Below are 22,197 nucleotides of genomic sequence, written 5' to 3'. Positions count from 1 at the left end.
TCCATGAAGATGATCAGAGGGTTGGAGCACCTCTCCTATGAGGATGGGCTGGGGTTGTTCAGCCTGGAGAAGAGAAGGCTCTGGGGAGACCTCACTGCAGCCTTTCAGAACATAAAGGGAGCTTATAAAAAAGATGGAGAGTGCCTTTTGACATTGTCCTGATTTGAGACAAATTGGAGGAAAATACCCTCTGATAGAAGGCAGGTTTCAGCTGCCCCTCCCCCACCAGATTCGGGAAGAAATTCCTTGGAGGAAAGTGAAAAAAGAGAAAACTATTTATTTAACAAGTAAAGTGCGCGCAAGCACAGGAAAAGAATAATGCTGAATAATAAAACCTCTCGCTGTGGAGAGAACCTGGTATATTTTCAGAGTCTACCAGTCTTTCAGATTTTCTGTGGGTGTGGTCTCTCTCTTTGAAGCTGGCTGTTTGGTGTGGGCCTCTCTGGGCCAACTGGTGTAGGGTCTTCCAGTGTTCTGGTATTCTTGAACAGTCCAGAAGAGAAGAAGAAGAAACTGAAGTCCCAGGGAAGCAAAGGAGTTTAACTCTCTGTCTCTCTCTTCCAAGAAAAGGAGCCAAGAGCCAGGAAAAGCAGGAAAGTGCTTGCCTCTGCTCTGCAGCAGCAGCTATCTCTGTGTCCTTGAACACAAAACCGCTTTGAAAAGTTCACCTGACTTTTTTTCCTTCTTTCTCTCGGACCCAGTTTTAAAGGCACAGAAAGGCACAGGATTCATGTCTGGGCATCGAGCAGGTGATAGGGATACACATCATAAAGTCACCCCAAGACAGATATGGACAGATATTTTACATGGACAAGGCAAACAGTTTTAAACCAGGAGAGATTTAAATAGCTGTTAAAAAGAAGTTCTTTAGTCCAGGGGTGGTGAGCTGCTGGCACAGGTTGCCCCAAGAAGTTGAGGATGCCCCATCCCTGGAAATGTTCAAGACCAGGTTGGATGGGGTCCTGAGCAACCTGGTTTAGTGGAAGGTTCCCTGTCTGTGGCAGGAAGGTTGGCACTAGATGAGTGTAGTGGTTTGGTCCAAAATACTCATTACTGTTTATCTGCTGTGAGATAAGAATTAGGAGAAATGCAAAACAGGCACCAAACTTGAAAGAATATAAAGAAGTTTATTAACAAACCTAAAAGAAGAAAAAAAAAAATTATACCACCTTCAGAACTCTCCTCCTCCCCCCACCTTCCTCCCTTCTCCCACTGACAATGTGAAAAGACAACCCTTAAGATGTTCAGTCTGTTTACCACTTCCATAATAACCTTGTTCAGTCCATTTAGAAAGAGAAGTCTCTTCTTGCTCGTGCTATGAAAACATTATCACAACGAGACAGCCGCCCACTTCCAAATATTGTTCAGTCCATTTAGGAAGAGGAGTCTCTCTGCCTGCGTGTGAGTCCTTTCCCCCCGACTTGCAGCTTTTCCCGCAACTGCTTTCGAGGGTCCACTCTTGAAGTTTTTTGGGGTACAATTTTAAGGTTGAGCCGTTCAGAAACAAAAACAGAGGCCCTTCTCCATCCCTGGGAGCAAAGGGTCTTCATCATCTTCATCGTTAGGACTATCTCTGGGAGCATCTCTAGGAACTGAGGTTTTCTCCTTTCCCGTTTGGAGCAAAAGTCCTCATCAGGTTCATCTCTAGGGACTGAGGTTTTCTCCTTTCCCGTTTGGAGCAAAAGTCCTCATCTGGTTCATTTCTCCCTGTCCAAACTCCTCATGAAATTACAGCTGCGTCAGCATCTGCCTATCTCAGCGCAGGTGCTTTTGCTCACGAGTTGAACACTCCACCCCCCATATCTTCATGGAATTACAACAGGATACTCTGATATATCATAGCTTCACAACAGAATTTCAGCTTTAAGCATCTTCTCTCTCTCTTCCCTCAGGTTTTCAGCTCTTCACAGCAATAAAAGGGTTAATCTCACCTCGGCCTTGCAGCTTTGCAGCTGGAATGTTGAATGTTTCTTATCGAAGTGGAGAGGGGGGAGAGCCGAGCCGCTCTGGCTGCCCACGGCAAGGCAGTGGGGGGGGTTCCACGGCTGGAACAGGTCCATGGCTTCAGGATGGCCGTGACCCGGCCCGGCCTGGCCCAAGCAGGGCCTGGCTGGGCCCGCTGGCCCCCACTCGGGGCCCGCAGCCACCTGTCCCAGCGCTGGAAACGAGAGAGAGCTTGGAGGGGGAGTTTGCCTATTCTTAAATGTGGATCACTGAGGTGATCACAACTTTAAGTGGCTTAGAGAATTGTCCATATTCAAACTGGCCAGCTGATAGGTTCTATCAGTTCCCAGAGGAAACTGTAAGCACCCCTTAGCAAGGACGTCCCTTCCGGGACTATGCTTGCTAACCTATGACAATGAGCTTTAAGATCTCTTCCCATCTGAGCCATTCTGTGATATACCTCTGATGAAGGTGGGACAGTACTTGCACAGAAGTCTTTGCTTTTGTCAGTTACTTGTATACAGCAGCAACATTGATGGTTTTACTGTCCTGTACAGGAACACTGGCTACTTCTTTATATGATCAAAGCATGTCCATAAACAGTTTGTAGAAGAATAGCTCTTTCTGCGTTTTTAAGCTTCCAAAATAATGAGGTTTTTTTTATCCCTTCCATCCTTATTTTTCACTTTACTCCATGTCATAGGTTAGCAAGCATAGTCCCGGAAGGGACGTCCTTGCTAAGGGGTGCTTACAGTTTCCTCTGGGAACTGATAGAACCTATCAGCTGGCCAGTTTGAATATGGACAATTCTCTAAGCCACTTAAAGTTGTGACCACCTCTGTGATCCACATTTAAGAACAGGCAAACTCCCCCTCCAAGCTCTCTCTCGTTTCCAGCGCTGGGACAGGTGGCTGCGGGCCCCGAGTGGGGGCCAGCGGGCCCGGCCAGGCCCTGCTTGGGCCAGGCCAGGCCGGGCCACGGCCATCCTGGAGCCATGGACCTGTTCCAGCCGCGGAACCCCCCCCACTGCCTTGCCGTGGGCAGCCGGAGCGGCTCGGCTCTCCCCCCTCTCCACCGCGATAAGAAACATTCAACATTCCAGCTGCAAAGCTGCAAGGCCGAGGTGAGAGTAACCCTTTTATTGCTGTGAAGAGCTGAAAACCTGAGGGAAGAGAGAGAGGAGATGCTTAAAGCTGAAATTCTGTTGTGAAGCTATGATATATCAGAGTATCCTGTTGTAATTCCATGAAGATATGGGGGGTGGAGTGTTCAACTCGTGAGCAAAAGCACCTGCGCTGAGATAGGCAGATGCTGACGCAGCTGTAATTTCATGAGGAGTTTGGACAGGGAGAAATGAACCAGATGAGGACTTTTGCTCCAAACAGGAAAGGAGAAAACCTCAGTCCCTAGAGATGAACCTGATGAGGACTTTTGCTCCAAACGGGAAAGGAGAAAACCTCAGTTCCTAGAGATGCTCCCAGAGATAGTCCTAACGATGAAGATGATGAAGACCCTTTGCTCCCAGGGAAGGAGAAGGGCCTCTGTTTTTGTTTCTGAACGGCTCAACCTTAAAATTATACCCCAAAAAACTTCAAGAGTGGACCCTCGAAAGCAGTTGTGGGAAAAGCTGCAAGTCGGGGGAAAGGACTCACACGCAGGCAGAGAGACTCCTCTTCCTAAATGGACTGAACAATATTTGGAAGTGGGCGGCTGTCTCGTTGTGATAATGTTTTCATAGCACGAGCAAGAAGAGACTTCTCTTTCTAAATGGACTGAACAAGGTTATTATGGAAGTGGTAAACAGACTGAACATCTTAAGGGTTGTCTTTTCACATTGTCAGTGGGAGAAGGGAGGAAGGTGGGGGGAGGAGGAGAGTTCTGAAGGTGGTATAGTTTTTTTTTTTCTTCTTTTAGGTCTGTTAATAAACTTCTTTATATTCTTTCAAGTTTGGTGCCTGTTTTGCATTTCTCCTAATTCTTATCTCACAGCAGATAAACAGTAATGCGTATTTTGGACCAAACCACTACACTCCATCAGCTCCCTCAAGCAATGCTTTCAGTGGCAAAGCTCTTTTCTGGATCTGTCCAGAAAGTCACACTAAATGGTATCTGGGAGCCCCATCAGCTCCATGCTCTGTCTGCACTAAACTCGATACTGCTAACGCTGCACCTTTTGCACAACTGTGAGATTTGTTTATGAACGTACATCTGACTTTTTTCTAGTTCTGCGTGGTGCTTGTACCAGGTCTAATTCCATTGCTCATACTCTCCAGTTCCTGGCCCTCAGTATTGTCCAATGAGGTTGGTTGTCTATCTACCTGAAGTTTGACTGTCATCCTCTTCTTTGTCAGCTGTTGTAACGTGGCCTGTTTTTTTGTTTCGTCCTAGTTTTCATTTGCTTGGGTTTTTTTTCTTTTAGCCTACTCTTATTTGCAGACAACGTAATACATTTTTGTCCTTAAACCAGATGTTAGAGATGTGAACTCAGTGTAATAAACGAACATGATGAATTGTAACAACTTAATTCCTGTCTATGCTTGCAGATTGTACATGGAAAAGATGAACTGACACCTGTAAATGGGAAGCTGTCTATTTGCATAAACAGAAATATGTGGTGCATTTGAAGAGTTAGTTCTTTTCCATGTGTGCAAACAGATGGGGTTAAACAAGGGCTTTATGAGGTATTGACAGATTGGTGTTTTTTGCCACTCTTGTACTAGTACTGTAGAACAGACATTCCAATGTCATTTGGATCTATTCTTTTGGTAGTTCAAAGTCATAGATTTGGGGTTGTCTGGCTTGGTTTTTTTTCAGTTACAGTTCACTGTAAGTTAAATGAGCTTGTCTGAAATAGGCTTTGCAGTTTCTATTTTTCTAGGTGCCATTTGCTGAATATGACATTATGTAAATCTGTATTGAAATTACATGCCTTATAGGTTACATTTTATGTCCCTGCAGGAGATCTGTATTGCAAAGCATAATGAGAAGATCCAGCAGCGTCACCAGAGTGAGGAGGAGTACAAAATGCACCATACTGTTCAGCTAGTAAGTTTGAGTTTTCTGTTCTTGAGCTTAGCCTGTCATTAATAGCGTGGTAACCCACTCATTATACATTAATTAGGGGAGCATTTAGAGCGATAGCTCTTTCAAAAAGGTGGTGGTTATCCCTGACCTTTGTACCATGGATTTCTGTGTCATAGTATGCTGGTAAGGGGAGTATATAGTTGTGTTAGGATGACACTGGAAACAAGTAAGTAGAACTGTTCTTTATGCTTGGCTGACAGTCTGAGTGGTTGCGGTTACCATGTGCGCGTAGATGATGCTGAACATCTCCGAGTACTGTGTCCGGTATGCTGATAGGAGTAAGGAAACCACACACATTTATTCTTAAATCTTAGTAAGCTTGGTTGCTGCTTTGCTTCTTTCTACTAAAGCAATTACTTGAATTATGTTGTATAAACTTGTAGTTCCAAATGTATGCTCCATGATTTTTTTCACAGCGTCATTGCAGAGAATAGGCCAACTGGTCTAACTCTTACGCTGTACCTAACAGACTTATCTTAAAGAATATTCAAATTTTGGAATAGGTCTTGGGAGCTGATAAAGTATCAATATTGAATAAAGATCACTGACAAAGATGCATTGAAATCCAAGTCTCTTTAATTCAGGCTTCAATTAGATTAGTGAAAGTGATTCTATTTCATCCTTATACATTTTTAACATTGATACATTTGTCCAGGAAGTCAGCTGCATAATTTATTTTATGGAAAGGCTACTTGTCAAAGGCAGTATGTATTGGAATACTTTCTCAGGAATTTAAAAAAAAATTTTTTTTTCATCAGTTCTTAGAATAAGGCATAGGAAGTTACTGTGTGGACTGTAGCCCATTTATCACTCTTTCAAATAAAACTTGACAAAGCCAGAGGACTTCCTTGTCTCTCAAGTACTGCAGAACTTTATATTATGGAGTTGCCTGATTGAATTATATAAAGAACTTTATGCTAATTTTTTGGGTTTGTGTGGGGTTTTTCTGGTAAAAATATAACTGAAAAATTCTAGTATTATGGTAGAATAGGTTTTAAGTTACTGGTTTTCATTAAGAATTTTGAAAAGATAACTCTCTTAGAAAACTTTTGAAAAGGGGAGTCCAAATTTGAAACCAAGTAAGAATTGCAATTTTACTATTTTACTTAAATGTGAAACAAATCCAAATAAACAAATCCCCCAAAACAAACAAAAAAGCCCCTTTAGTTTGAGACTGCTTCAGGAAAAGTTTGATCTGAATGCTTATGTAACATTCAGGTACGGTGATAGAACTACTTTTCTTCTTTATGCTTCTGTTCTAACTTCTTTGCCCATTGCTCTCTTAGAATTTTCTTTTACCACATGCTTCTTCTCTTCACCTTTTTCTGTTTTCTGTCCTTGCTATTTTTCAGACATGTTCTCCTCTTTCTCTCCCTAATGCATCTATACTTCCTTCCAAATCACAGGAGTTGGCTTTTTATGAAGGACACCAGGCCACTAGCTGACTTGTGAAAATGGCAGGCAGACACTGCTTTTGTGGTGACTGAATGAGAGTAAAAGGTTGACAAAAGTGAAAAGAATTTTTGATTATGAAGATGTGCTTTCTAAAGTAATATTAAATGCCGTGAGTCGTCTTAAGAATGAAAGCTGCTGTTTCTGCTCAGGTTTTTTGCTTTGTGGTCAGCTGTTATATCACTTTTCCTGATAGCTTCTGAACTTGCATGGAGTGAATTTCAGCTTCTGGTAATTAGCTTCCATTTCCAGTAAATTTGACTGAGGATTTAGTGTTTGTTTCAAAGGTGTAGTAACTTTGCTGAAGTTCTGTGAGAAGGATGGTTAGTTAAAGTAGATGTATGTATCCAAAGGTGTGTTTTCCATAAGGTAAAATTGCTGTACAATAAAAACCACAACTGTCCTAGGTGCAAGGAAGAGCTTCAGACATTTACTTAAGTACAATGACATAAAATCAGGCTGGATTAAGTAACAAAAGGCTCGAGTAAATACAAACCTTAAATTTACTGTTGTAAATTTAAGTGTGAAAACATTTACTTAATTTGCTCACTGTTGGGTTTAAAACTTTGTGTTGCTGAATTCTGTGAGTTCTAGTACTTTGGAAATACTAATGTGACTTGTTTAAATGGGCAGCCTTGCAATTTGGATTGTCATTTTGTTCTTTGAATGAGGGGAAGATGGATCCTGGTTTGCCGTCTGGCTAATTTATGCAGTTTTAATTCAAGGGGGCTTCTTTCAGTATAGTGTTTTGTCACTTGTTATTTTTCGACTCTCAAAGTAACAAGTCTTCCAAGTGTTCTGTTTGAGATTGAAATATATTTTACCGAGCTTTGTGTTTCTTTGAGAAAACAAACCAGGAATTGCCTACTATTTTTTAAGGGAAAGCCAAAGTCCAAGTTTTGAAGTTATGCTTATTTGAGAAGTATCTTTTAAAGTAACTCTTCACATTTAGGAGAAGAGTTTTTTCTAATGAAGCCAAATAGAGCACTGGATGTAATATTAACATGTTTTCCATGTATTTTCTCAGAAACGAGATCAACTGCAAGATGAAGAGGAGAGAAAGAGCTCCTGGGTTAGTCAGGAACGACAGAAAACCCTGGACAGACTTCGTACATTTAAGCAGGTAACAGAAGAACAGTTGTTCTTGTCTGGCAGTTTCCTTTTCCAAAGAAACTTTCCTTCATTCCAGGACTACACTATGTGGTTAGTGATTCTCTTTCATTGTATAGTTAACTGGTCTTTGGAAAATTCACAACAAAACGTAGCATCGGTGCTTACAGATTCCTCTGGCTATTGCATTCCCAGTACCATATTCAGTTTCTATTCACCCTTACAACCTATACCTTGTGACAAGACACTTTGCAAATGTTCCTAAAAGAAGTATAACCTAAACCATACTTCTCACCAAGAGCGTTGTCACCTGACGTGCCCCCCCCTACCACTGATTGCTAGAATGCCTGCCAATACCTGCCCCTCCTTATTACAATGGAGCCATCAGAAAATGCATAGAAGGTGGAATGAAGGGGAGAGAATAAGGAAAGGGCTGAAAGTGCAAGAAAACAGAGACTCTATTTATTGGTGAAGAATTTTTGTTGGAATACATTAAAAAAACAAAGGTATGAGAAGTTTCTTTGCTGGAAAGTTGTCTTCTTCAGCAGTACACTCTTCATGTCCTTACTGTTTGCAAGGCTCTTGAATTCCATAACTTCTGTAAAATGAAGCAAATTTACTTATTTTAACCAGCAACTCTTCATGAGCTGACTTTTTCTATTAACTTACTAATATTGTTACATGTTACTGCTTTAGGCCTACCACAGTTGTGCAAAATGTATTAGACCTGTCTTTCAGAAGCAGGTTAATTTTTTGCTTTAAAAAGGCTGTGGATGAAACTAATATGAAAAGATTGACAATAAGGCAGCAAATTTAAGAAGTGAATTAAGTCTGAAAACCTTTGATGTTCTCAAGATACACCTTTTCAAACAGTATGATTCACATACAAGGCCAGTGTATTAAGTCGGAGAGCCTCCGACTGGTCTGCACTTGCAGAGGGAGCCATTGACCAGTTTTAGAAGAGGAAAGCAAGAGGGAATTTTGAATTTTAGTTTCCAGAAAAAAACCAGTTTTGAATGTGCAATCTGATTCTTAGTGAAATCCTAATTCTAACCCATGTATATCACTGACTAGACTAATCATACTGAAACTGTGGCTTAGATAAGAATAAAAACTAAGAATATGAATAACTTTTTCATCAAGGTGGGGATATCTTTGTTTTGGTTTTACGTACAGAGCAAAAATGAAAGTTGTCTGTCAGAAATGACAGGTATGTGAAATCTAAAATAGTTCATTGCACGTGCTTACCTAATTGTCAATACCTTATTCACTTTAGCGGTACCCTGGGCAAGTAATTCTTAAATCAACCAGACTACGGCTGGCTCATGCAAGAAGAAAATGTGCAGCCAGCTCAGTGCCCTGTGTTGAGCAGCCTCAATCTTTGCCAGCAACCATACAAATCCAAGAGAAGGGTGAAGAGGTGGATTTGGAAAAAGCAGTTCAGCCCTTGCAAGTGCAGGAATCCACAAGCCTGAAACAACTTCAGGATGTCTCCTTGCCTCCTAATGGTGTTACCTCTGAGCTGCCCCATGTTAGCACTTCTCCGCTCACCAGTGACGACCTTCAGCCAGAGACTGCTACTGGAGTACAGCTTCCACCCACTTTGCCTCCACCACCTCCACCTCCACCTCCACCTTTGCCCTCCAAGGAAGATGCCACCAAACCCTTACAGAAAAGTGACAGCTTTGTTAAACGTCAGAGTGTGGAGAAGGGAGTCCAGCACTCTTCTGGTGTCCCACCAGCACATCTGTTTGATAGCAGTCAGCTAGTCAGTGCCAAGAAGAAGCTTAAGAAGACCGGTGATCTAGAGGGTTTACAGAGGAGGAGAGGTAATGTTTTAATTTCTGCATATTTAATTTAAAATTTACTGCTATTAATCTAAAAATGGTAATGCGCATCAGTTGTCTTTAGAATTGCTCTGTAGGAAAGTGTATGCTGTACTTAATTTATTATTAATGGGAAAGTTGTTAAATCTGTTTAGCTGACAGATGCTGACAATTTGAAGACTAGGGCTTTTACGACAGTGTGTAGCATACTTGTTCAGTGGGAAACCACTTGTGAAACTGGCTCTACACTGTACCATGTTAGACTAGACAGAAAATGGATCTAAATGCTGTTTAAAAGAATATTTACATTTGCCAGCCCTGCAAATACTCAATGCTTCACCTGAGGATGTAGTGTTTCATTTAATAATAGAACAACAATAATTTTTATGTAGTCCTATTGTTTATTTTACTGATTCACATTTTATCTTGCAATTTTTTATGAAACACCTATTGTCTGTGCAGTTTTATATACATCATTATCTGGCAAATAGAAATTCAGATTAATCATCTCTCTTAAGAATATTGTTAATGTCTGCAGCAGCACTCTGCCTGCTGTTTCACATCCCCTGAGATGTTCCAAGGTTCTAAGTGGCTTCAGAAATTTTTTTCTGTATGACAGACAGGTGCTTTATAGTCCTTCCTTCCTCCTTCAAATGTGCAATCCTGTATTCTTTTGTATCTCTCTTTTCCTTGGGTCTGTTCTGTCTGGGCTCTTAGTGGGATGGACAAAGCCTGTTCATGAATGCAAAAAAGGTTTTGAGAAACATATTCTACAATGTACAAAAAAGAGCTGGAGATGGATATGTATTGAATGACAAGTGCTGCGCAAATTATGTGCTATTGTATGCGAGGTGTTTAAACCATTGTACTTTATTATAATGCATTCTCTGGGATGATAATCTGGCCCACTCGTGGCTCTTCAAAGAGCCAAAGCCTGGTTTTTATTTCTGCAGAAAAACTAGTTTCAAAATTTGTGATAAAGGAAGGATTTTCCATAAAGAACTATCCCTGACTTCTTTGTTTTCATTAATTGTAATGGAAGAGAATTTTTGTAACTGTGCTGGGACTAGATGCTAGGAAATACATGAACCCAGAGAAACATGCTCTTGCAATTGACTATATTGCTATTTCCCTCACTGGCATGTAGAAATAGTCATGCAGTAGGTAAAATTAGCCATAAAATACAAGTGGTAAGAATGGATTGCACTGTCCAATACCTAAGATATGTACTCATTACCTGAGTTTTGAGTAAAAAGATAATGCAATAAACACTTCCATTATGTTGCATTCCTTGCAGCTTATTTGATTTTCCTGACTGCAAACAGAAAGGCCATATTGCTCAAAAACTTTTACTTCCAGACAGGAAGTTGTTACAAAAATTACAATTGTCTGTATAAATCAGTTTTGACCTGGCAATAAGGAAGATTATTCAGAGGCTGAAACAGTATTGGAGCTACCATTATACTTATGGTATGGGACTATCACATTAAAAGTATGCAGGTATTTTTTGGTCTGTAGGAAATAAAAATTAAGACTGATAAAATTTAGTGAAAATAATACTGAAGGTCTTTTGATTTACTGCAGTGAGTTCCCCGATGGATGAAGTGCTGGCTTCCTTGAAACGTGGCAGCTTTCACTTAAGAAAAGTTGAGCAGAGGAGTCTCCCTCCTTTTCCTGATGAAGATGATAGCAATAACATCTTGGCACAGATCAGGAAAGGGGTGAAACTGAAGAAAGTGCAGAAAGGTGTTTTGAGAGAATCCTTTACAATTCTGCCTGATACTGACCCTCTGACAAGGAGCATCCATGAGGCATTGCGAAGGATTAAGGAAGCATCACCTGAGTCAGAGGATGAAGAGGAGAGTTTGCCTTGCACAGACTGGGAAAACTAACCTGTAATTAAGCTACATTTAAAGAAAATATTTCTGCAACAGTTTTTTTATAATGGTAGCAGCTAAGTCTCAGGTTGTGCATTGTAGGAGACTTAGTAAAGAATTTAAGGTTTATAATAAGGAGAACTTTTTTAGACAGTATGTTAGCCTTTTACTGTTCCAGTACTTCTGCTGACTATTGACAGGACTGCTTCTGAGAAAAGCTCTATTTTATTGAGTAAATTTGAAGGGACAGTTCCCAGTTTACCAAAAAACTTTTAAAAGAACCACAATCACTCTTGGATGAACCGTATACTTACTTTCTAATTATTTCTAGCCTTTTAAAAATTGGGCATGTCTATCATTTCAGACTGAATAACTTTTAAGTGAAGGACAGTTAGGTTTGAATACTGAACACGTAGAAATCTCATGGATTACCCTGTGTGGCTGACTTTGTAACAGCTTGGTTTCAGTCTCTAAAATCTCTGACTTAATTAAATTTCCAGGCTATAAACAGTAAATATACAAATACAATTTATACTTCTGCTATTCATATGAATTCCATGAACTTGGCTTAATACTAAGCCACAGTGCCTGGAAGTGCAGACATCAGACTTCAGCAGATGAAGTTAATGATTTCAAAACGAACCAAAAATTGGCAAGAGACCAGTTTTCAAAACAATTGCTGCATGAGTAGCACAAAGATTTGTTACTGCAGCAGCAGCATAGAGCACTTCTTTGTGGTGGTTCTCTTCTGTTACTGGCACGTGAATGAACTTGAGTATCAATGAAGGTTCCCACTAAACCTAAAATTTGAGAAACCAGAAGTATGACAATCTGTCAAGAAATTATTCATCTGGTTAGAAGGGCTGTTTCAACAGAATGGGAGACAAATATTTGTAATCCTTGCAACACAGTTAGGGGTAGAAAGAAGATAACCTTTTTCAATGTTCACAATCCAGCATTTCCACTGGTTAGTTGTTACCATAGCTGGAGAGTGACTGTTGGTAAAGTGCTACAGCTGTTTAAAAACTGGTTCTGACTTAGCACATCATCTGCTGAATATTCTTGTGATTATGAAATACTGTCTCAAGCTGTTCTATTGGTATGGTATTTTCAAATGATAGTATTTAAAATTTTTGAAAAGGAAAATAAATGTTGGCATTATTTCCTCATGAACTAGCCATTGGCCACCCTAATGATTTCACACTGTTTAATTATGGCTTGCTCCTTCTATTCCATACCAAATGTACTGCTAGTTTTGGAGTTGAAACTCCGGGAGTGGAGATGTGCTTAACTCCTGCTGAAGCTCCAAGTGAAAATAATTTTGCTTTCATGTAGCTTCTTTCTATCCTTGCATACTGAAAACTCCCACTACCACAGCTCTTCAGAAATCAAGTGACAGCTATAAGAAAAGACATGTCTTGGAGCTAACTTGACTTTCTTAGTGCAATTATTCTAATTTCCTAGATAACAGATCAAATTTAAACTATGTGATTTGACTTTGACTTTACTAAATCTATTTGACTGTTCAGGATTTTGTTTGCATTTTTTTGGCAAGATTAAAAGGAATTTTCTGAGACTGACTTAATTTTTTTTTTTTTTTTTTTAATGAATTGGTTGACCTAAGCATTTTACATTGGAAGTGCATCTTAGAAATCTTCTGTGGTCATTGCCACATGATGTAAATATATGTTTTCCTCTGCTATTTGAAGCCCCATAAAAGCAGCTCAGAATGCAGGCTGAAAATCACTGCCACACAGTTCCTGGTTGTTGTCTCCTTTTTACCAGTCTACCTCCTGCTGAAGTCCTGTGAAATTTCTTGGACCTAAAAGCAGGATTCAGTGTCAAGAGTTCAGTGTCAGGAGTATGTGCTTGTTGTTCTTCATGTATCTGGGACCTGCTTTCTCTTACCAGTGTTGTACTTTATTGTGAAAACAACCTGTTTTCATTAGTTGAGGTTATTTAATAGATAATAGTTTAGATGGAACAATGGTTGTACAGAATGGCTCAGAAATAGCTGTACTAACAGCTCAGAGAAAAAGCGCAGGCCCTTGCTATCCAAGCACATGAAATAATTTGGGAGAACAGAGATAGAGACAAAGCCCTTGAAAAATTGAGCTGAATGAATACTTTCCATATAGATGAGCATACTTGCTTGAAGATACAGACTGGTTTACCAGCATTCATCATACAAGAATAAAATAATGAAATCTGTTGTAGAAATAGCAGGGTAGTATTTTTTGCTATAAGGTTATCCACTTAATTTTGTGCTTCAAGATCGACCTACTGGTTTTTAACTTGTAAGCTCTACACATGCCAAAACCACTAGCATAGAGATTTAGATTGAGAACACGTACACAAAAGTGTATTGGCACACATTTTATATGAACTATGCTTAATTATATGTACATCTGTATAGGCTAAATGTAATGCAATTATTTGCCTTACAAAATGAAGGCTAGATCTGATACAGTGGTGTATATTTTATCAAGTGCACACTTTAAAAAGTGTATTGATATATGTGAAGGGAGTATTAGCAGTGCTCAGTGAAGTCGTTTCATTAATTATTGAAGTTTGAAGACAAGCTAATAGTAACTAATTCCTGCAGGAGATCTAGTCTTCTCTTGTATTGCTTGCTTTGTGAGTTCACTTCTACATAAAGTTATGACTAACCTTTTTAAGACCAGTTCTTTCCAGACAGACACTCTGAACCATCTAAAAAGATATGGAGGCGTTCTGTATATTGAAGTAGCTGAACAAGTAGTATAAATATGTAATAGTTTCTGTATGAAAAATCCAAGAGATTGCTGGTTATCAAAAGTATCCTGAGAATATCTGCGTATGTGTACATAATAGTGCACATCAATAGTACACTAAGAGTACTGTAGTACACTAAGAGTACTGTAAGTAATGCAGAACCTGAGTTCCTGTCAGTGGTGGACAAACTAACAGATAACAAGGGAACTTTTGTTCTCCCTAGTCTCCTAATCCAATATTTTGGGCCTCTTGAAACTTTTATCTGTGTTAACTTCCTGTAATACCAGAAGGCAAAAAAAAAAAAAGACCTGGTCATACGTGTGTTCTGACTCCAGAGTTAGTGTGTCATTACCCTGGGAGCAAAGAGAATCTTTGCTCAGTACACACTGCTCAGTATATTGCATGTTAGAATTGCACAATATGTTGATCAGAGAATATTGGTACAGCTGTTTAGCTTTTCAGATTTTCCTTTTTATTTCTTTCCAAACAGGTGCTTGACAGCCACCAACATGAGAAAAGAAACCCCGGCTGAAGATTACTTTTCTTCTGCATTTCTGAGAATTCAGAGCCAGCAGTTATGACCATCAATTCCACAGGAGGCTTTCTTTGGCAAAGAAATAGTCTTTCTTTGGCAAATAACTGAAGACATGGGAAAAAATGACCTGAAATGTTAATTTCAGGTCACTTTTTTCTTTATTTGTTCAAACAAATTCTGGTTTGGGCAGAAACCTAAGTTGTTTAGATGTGCATTTTATACTATCAAGAATGCCCGATTCTTAAGCACTTTTTATATTTGCGTTAGTAATGTATGGCCAGTCAAGTGAGGGGGGCATTTTGAGCTGGGAGACTACTTGCTGTTAGAGTAACTTTGGGGTTCCAACCCAGCTATAAAATGTCCCCTTCACTGCACTGAATATCTCATGTGCTTGAAAATTCAACTAAATGGCTCCCTGCAGAGAAGCTTGCTGTGTAGCAGTCTGATATTCCAGAAAGAGGAGAATTCCTAGTTGCACTACAGTAGCTGAAATTCAGTAACATGCAACTAAGACTTTTTTTCTTCTTAGCTTGAAGAACCATATGTCAGTATGAAAAGCAACAAGTGACCACAGCAAAATGAGAATTAGGAGTTGAATTCAGTATACATATTCAAGAATGTGTTTGTTTCCATCATGATACATTTAGCAAGACATACTGCAGCACCTTTTTAGAAGGTCATTTGTAGTCTGACATCTTTTTAAAGTAGACATTTTCATGCTTTTTTAAAATAATATTTAGCTATGCTGAACCAAGTTAGTTATACTTTTATCATTTGTTACAAGAAGCAATATTTTGTAATTTCATACTTAAAAATATTTTTCTCTTTTGGTTTAAAATGGCTTTTGATTAAGTCTAAGCAGCCTTCTTTAAAAAAGATCAAAGCACTTAAGCATACTGATAATTCAGTTGTGAAAATCATGCTATTCTTGCTGGTTTTCATTATTCCCTTTAGTGGCTGCGAAAATGTTTGTATTTCATACCCAAAAGTCTACTGGCTGAAAAAAGTTTCTTTTGATTCTGTTTTATTTTTAAAGGAGAGTTACAACTTCCTCTGCAGTGAATATTTAGGAGTAGTCCTAAACCTCATGATTAATGGCTGCAGGCAGCTACTCTTAAAATACCACAGTACCAAGAGGTATGTCAATACAGAGATACAAGTAGCCTTGTACCACCTAAAAACCTCATGTGGTATTAAAAATCAGCCCATTACACTTACAGGAAAGATGAAGTTTCACTAGCATTTTGTTTTTACTAACGTGACATACACTGTGTTTGAGAAATACACAGTCCCTGTCCTTTGTGTTGTGTGGTCCATTCACTGTTCCTCTTTTGACAGATAAACTACTATATGGGGATCTGGGTTCTTTTAAGTGGAGTTACTCATTGCTGCTGTCGTGTAATGGAACACGTACTGTGTTAACATTTATAACAGGGGATTTCATGTCTTGCCGTTTACTTACAGAGAGAGAAGCAGGAGACCTTACCTTAGCAATAGGCTGTGTAATCTAAAGGAACCTCAGCTCTGGGACCCTTCAGTCTATTGAAGATGTTTTGCTGTGGCTGTCCGAAAATTAAAGCTCTGTCAAACATCTTGAAAGGATTTTCTTAACCATGTTGCCTTACTTACAAAGTTAGTGAACATTGATTTTCAAAGCACCTGTGAGCAGTGTTACTGTAGTTGTATCGATTTTGCTGTGTTAGTTGCCAGGTCTCTATTTTTCAGCTGTGTGAAAACACCTGATACTGGCTTTCCACAGGCCTAAAACTACATGATGCTTTTTTCTTAAACTTATTCTCTGAATTCTGAGTTACATGGTATGATTGCAAGCTGTCTGATGCTGTGTTCATGTAGCAATAGCAGCAGTTTCAAGGTTCATCATAATCATTCAACACTGCCTATACTACAAGCTGTTTTCCTCTACATTTATTTGTTCTTTCAGTCACGCCACACATTAAAATCAAGATAATCAAATAAATTTTTGGCTGTAGCACAAACCAGAACTATGATGTAGAATGGTAATTCACATTATACATTTCATCTGAAACTTAGTGCTAAATTAACAGTGCTGAACAAGCAACTTTTATGTCCATTATTTCCTGTTTTTCAGCCTGCAGTTTTATTCCTTGGAGCATACAGAACACTAGTAAAATTTCAAGCTGAGGAAAAATAGTGTCATTTTAAAGTATTTGTGCAGTGGTTCCCTTGCACAACATGTTTGTCTGCAGTTTACCACTGTGTTGTTATCTAAATAGCTCCATGCTCTACTGTACTACAGTTTTCAGATATGTTTGCCATGTGATCTGTCATCTTTGTCTTGAAAAATGTGTGCATGATTGATAAAAATTACTCTCCTTAATCTGTTTCATATTTAGCTGAAATCTTAGATTTCTGTAGTAGCTTAGTCTGAATAGAAATGGAGTTTTCATATGAGCATGTATTTTATGGGCACACAAAAAGTAGTTGTTACATTGAGCATAGCAGTATATATCAGTTCAAAACTGCCATCTTCTCTGTGGAAAGTGAATGGGGTATTTTTTCCACATCCTGCTGAAAAAAAAAAAAAAAAAAAAAAAAAATTCCTGAATTTAAATCTCTATGAGTCACTAGATGTCACAATTTCACATGATTTTCACTTTGATATAAAAATTGTGCATATGTAGTGTACACAGGCTAACGCATACAACATACCATCCTCTGTCATGTGAAATTTTCCAGTCGGATGGCTACAGCAGAAAATGAGGAAAGTTTAGTATATTTACAAGAAACTTACGGAAATTATGACAGTCCTGCATTGAGGTCAGTTCCTCCACAGCTGAGAAAAGCTGTAATAATTGTGTTGGTCCTTGAGAAATCTTGGCAAGCATCACTGAGGAAAAACACGTAAACATGCGCAAGGAAAGAGAGCCTCCATAAAAAGACCTGCCTATTGATATTTTTCATTTTATTGTTGTGGCTGCTTTGTTCTGTTGCTAGTTATTTATCTTAAGTAGTTAGCCAACTTTTGGGCTTTTTCCATTTTTAGAAACTTCTTTCTTTTTTCAGATTAAAAATTTTACTATGGTGTAACTGATCCAGTGAGGTAAAGATTTGGAATGCATAACATTTATTGTACAAATGCTGATGTAAGGACTGAAAAATCTTTTATGAGTGGGAACAAGAAACTAAATACTCAGTTTCTACTAAAATAACCAAAATGTAAGGTAAACAGCAATAGTCTTTTGTTCAGAAATGGAATTTGTATCAACAAGAATTTCATGTTCTCACTCACAGGGGTTCCAGATCCTTTACAAATGACCAATAATCTTACTCACGTTACTGTATTTTCATGTTAGTTATCTGTCTAGGGTAGATGAAGGCTTTTTTATTTTTCTTAAACATCACTTCTAAGTTTTGCCTGTTTTGTTGTTTGTTTTTTTTTTTAATCTGACAGTCTGCATTCTACACCAGACACTTGTAAAATAAATTAGTATGATTATATATTATGTTCTTTTGTGACTGAATTGGGGATAGAACTCAACATACTTCACTACGTTATTTGTAAAGAATCATTGTGAGTATAAGCACTATATTCTGTACTGTTTAATAATAAAGTAATGATAGATGCATTATTGAAGATGCAGCTTATTGAGGAGACAGAAACACTATTGGTTAATGTTACCCTTACTCCATTTGTTGCACTGAATTTCAAGAGTGTAATTTGTAAATCAAGTTTGCTCATGCTTGTAATCAGAGGTTATTTTCATTGTAATGCTTATGTAATTAAATTACCTGGATGTCTTTCTGGTAATGATTCCATAAGCATGGACAACATGTTGTTGATGTTTCACACTATAGAATTAATGCTAAGAACAAGCAAAGCTTCTTGCATAGAAAAGGAGTAACAGAAGCACCTTACTGGGAGAGCATGTTGCATGATTTCTGTGCTCTTGGAGCTGACAGACAGTAGGTCATCCTAAACTTGACTGCAAATTGCTCTTTGGTGTAATAAGCACATCAACATACTGCTATCAATGCTGTCAACACAATGGCTATTTTTAACCTATAAATATACTGTAATTTAAGTTTTCCTACAAAGTGAATTTATATTTAATTGCTGCCTAATACCTAAATACTTAGAATTTTTAGGAGGGTAAGGGAAGGGGGGGTGGGCATGCCGTATATTTGTGGGAGGGGCTGTTGCATATATGGGTCTTTGTACTTCCCATTCAGTTTGACTGTTAATCCAAAACTCACAGCTCTGACTGTGGTGAATCTGCAACCTGACATTTATGTATTTTTATTGTGATTCAGGTCTTCTATATTCTGTGGCTCAGAGCTTCAGAATTTGACAGAAAAGGTCATATTTCCATTCTCAAGTATGAATGCTCTGTACCTCTAATATGGAAAATGACCAAGCAATGAATTTTATTCTGCTGAGTTTTTAATATTAATGTGTAGAGCATTATCTGAAGCTCATTAACCAGTAATGTGTCCATTGGAAACAAGTAGAAAGGATGAAGACTCTTCTGGTGCGTATTGTCCAAACTCTGCAGAGATTTTATTTCAGAGACTGTCACCTATCCAGGAATTAGTTTGCCATAAAGTGGCTTGATTTTCAGAGTATAAGTGTAGTTTTGACTTCTGAATTGGTAAATAGGTGTTGGGCACTGGGGATATTGACTAACATCTTCCAGCGTGTTGTTGCTATATGTTTTGAACTTCATTTTAAGTGTATACAAATGCATCATCATCATAAAAGGAAAGCTTAAGAAATACAGATGGCTGCAAATTGTCTTACATGAGTGAAGCCAGTGAAGCTTAATGAAACTAACTTCTTTGTTAAGCCTGTTGAATAAATAAGAAATAATGAAAGCAATTTTTCCATTCACTAGCTTTGTGCAATATTATCATTAGACTCAGACACTACTAGCACATTGTGCTTGGCTTTAAGAAAGTTCTTTAACTCCATTATATTCAAAAGGACATATTAAATGCATATTTTATTGTAAACAACTCTGCAAATTTACTATGCCTGAAAATGCTCAAAGTTATAAAGTATTAAGCACAAGTATGTTAAAAAAAAAAAGGTTAAGAACTAAACAAACATTTCTAGCAATACCTAGAAACTAAAAAAAAATTTAATTGTCTGCTTCTTGGTCTTTTTTCTTTAGTGCAGCTTTTCTGCAATGCAAGTTTATTGCTGTGTATTTCATGGGGTTTTATTATCATCAATCAGAAATGTAAACCTGTACTCAAAGTACTGCGTTCACCTTATTGTACATGCGATGTAACATCATACTCACAGTTTTGGTGCTTTAAAATTATTCCTCTTTTCTTTATTAAAGGATATTTATTTGACCACTCTCTCTGTTTTAACTTTATGTACTAGCATTAAGAAAAAAAAATTGTACAGTTTGGTTCCCAGAAAAAAAATTTCAGATTGAAGTCATTTCAGTTCCCATTGTTGCTCTTAAAACTCCTGAAATTTCCTGTCATGGTTTAATGGTAGATGGTTGCATCTAAGCTGTGTTGCAGCATGGAATACTTGTATTTAGGTAACATCTTTGTAAATGAAGCCACATGAACAATTAAGGTATTATAGAAGAACCTTGCTCTTAAATGATGCTGGGTAGTTGTGCTTATTTACAAATCAAACCCACTTTTCATGTCTTAATCCAAAGATAGAAACACTCTATGAAAAAGGGTGAAAGTTTAAGTACAGAAATGTTAAGAGCACCCTTATTACACTTACTGTGTCCCTAGCTAGAGTTCCTAGATGTCTGTGGGTAAGTTTTTCCTTTTATTCCTCAGCCATTTTGTGTTATTATTTATGTAGATACAAATCTTGCGAAAGAGGTATGTTTATATTGTATCTCTTTCCTCTTCTGTGTTTTTGGTGCAGTGCTGGTAGGGTCTCTTTCTAGCTGGTTCCTTAACATGAGGAAACCAAAAACTGGTGTATTTCAGGAACACAAACTATTCAGTGCTATTACGATCCTGAGAAAATGAGAAAAAGGACATTTCTAAGGGCTGCAGGAAACAAAGTTTGTATTTGCAGTGCAAATCTACATTGCAACATGTATTCCACAAAATTCAAGGCCTGTCTGGCTTTGGTTTCCTAGTGATGTTTTTTCGTGCCAGGTAATAATGACTGTTAATTTTGGGTTATGGCAGAACATGTCGAACAAGTAGGAAATGTGTTTTGAGATAAGCAGTTCTTTGATTGTTGCTGACTTAAGAGAGTTGCATTTGTGTCTGAGGTCTGTTCCTAAAGCTCTAGCAGTGTCTGACCTTGAGGTGAGTGCCTGCACAGGTTCTGCTCTGCAGGACAGACCGATGCACGATCAGCTGATTCTGCTTTGGCTTTGGCTTCACTAGATAAGTAGATGCTTTTTTATAACTCTCTGCAGTATCCATACAGGTTGGAAGTGAATTTAATGTATGTATCAGGATTGCAGATGAGTGAATATATCCATAGGCAGACTTGAAAGGCAGTGGTATGCCATGCAGAATAAGGCCTCTTGTTTGTACGACGCAGAAGATGAAAGATCTGTAGAACTATCTTTTTTTTTTTCGTGTTTGTTACATTTCAGATGTAAAGCAAAGGTACATTGTAAATAAGTATTCACTGGGCCACAGTGCATCTGAAATAAAACACCTCTTTCAGAATTAATGATACATGCAGGGTTTGTTTCTGTTCCACCACTTCATACTAAACAAGAGGCAATAGGTACAAGCGAAAGAAGCAAAAATGGAAGGTGTGTTTGGCAGATGCTGTTTTCCAAAACCTATGAACTGTTCCTTTTCTCAGCAGTTCTTACTGCTGCTTCCCATCATAGGGAGAAGCCCGTTTTATTGGCTTCATTCTTCCTGCCATAGGATGGAGCTTACAGGAATCCTGGACTGCCACAGTATCTCTTGACTCTTGGGATCAGCAAGCCATCAGTGTGTCACTGCCACCGCCACAGCCAGAGCTTTATGCTCACGTCACAGATGACTGTTGAAGTCTACTGTTACGGAGTTGTGCCACTGTGTTTTTACCTTTTGTGAAGGAAGGTTATATATATACATATAATGGTGTCTATAAACCTTAGATGTATCGTGTCAGCCATTTAACTGTTAGATGCATCACTTTGATTACACAAACTGCCCTTCAGCAGAAAACCATCCCAGAGGTGTTACCAGCAAGCTACAGCATCATCGCCATATAACCTACCTTGCTCACAGAAATGCTGCAAGTTTCTGTCCAGCTCTCCATCCTGCAGAATTGATCCCACGGAGATGCCCTTTCCCCCTTTGCACTAAGATTCTCAGTCTCTATTACTTTCTCTAAACTTTATGCAATCTTCACCACAGTCATGCTCACTGTCTTGATATTCATCAGTTCAAGGACAGCACCTCTTCCTTGAAATGTTGCCTCTATAGGAGGGGCTTGTCGATTAAAAACAGGCAGAGATTACTCTCTGTGCTCTTAAAGCTGCTGCCTGTCTGTGTTGTTGCTGGGTTTCACTCATCATTAATCAACCAAAACTCTGGGAAAAAAAGAACCTAAACCAAAACAAAAGTTATATTCAGATTCACACTGTATCTGCTGTCTTCCCCCTTTATTCCTACTGTAGTTGTGTGCTGTCTG

The 22,197-nt window shown here is 38.6% G+C and overlaps 1 protein-coding gene across 2 annotated transcripts in view; it reads left to right on the top strand.

The window, feature by feature from the left end:
* Positions 1–20,656, top strand: part of JMY (junction mediating and regulatory protein, p53 cofactor) — a 69,583-nt gene extending 48,927 nt beyond the window's left edge. Inside the window, exons 7-11 of one of the 2 annotated variants that reach the window (XM_032095985.1) lie at positions 4,903–4,989; positions 7,508–7,603; positions 8,867–9,419; positions 11,001–11,311; positions 14,538–19,922. In XM_032095985.1, coding sequence (XP_031951876.1) covers positions 4,903–4,989; positions 7,508–7,603; positions 8,867–9,419; positions 11,001–11,308 — 1,044 coding nt within the window. In that variant the 3' untranslated portion in view covers positions 11,309–11,311; positions 14,538–19,922. Of the gene's footprint in view, positions 1–4,902; positions 4,990–7,507; positions 7,604–8,866; positions 9,420–11,000; positions 11,312–14,537 lie in introns of both variants that reach the window. The other variant, XM_032095986.1, reaches the window with a different exon arrangement.
* Positions 20,657–22,197: the final 1,541 nt, after the last annotated feature.

This window comes from Corvus moneduloides, chromosome Z (assembly GCF_009650955.1).
Source record: "Corvus moneduloides isolate bCorMon1 chromosome Z, bCorMon1.pri, whole genome shotgun sequence".
Lineage (NCBI taxonomy): Eukaryota > Metazoa > Chordata > Aves > Passeriformes > Corvidae > Corvus > Corvus moneduloides.
This window is presented reverse-complemented; position numbering and strand designations above follow the sequence as displayed.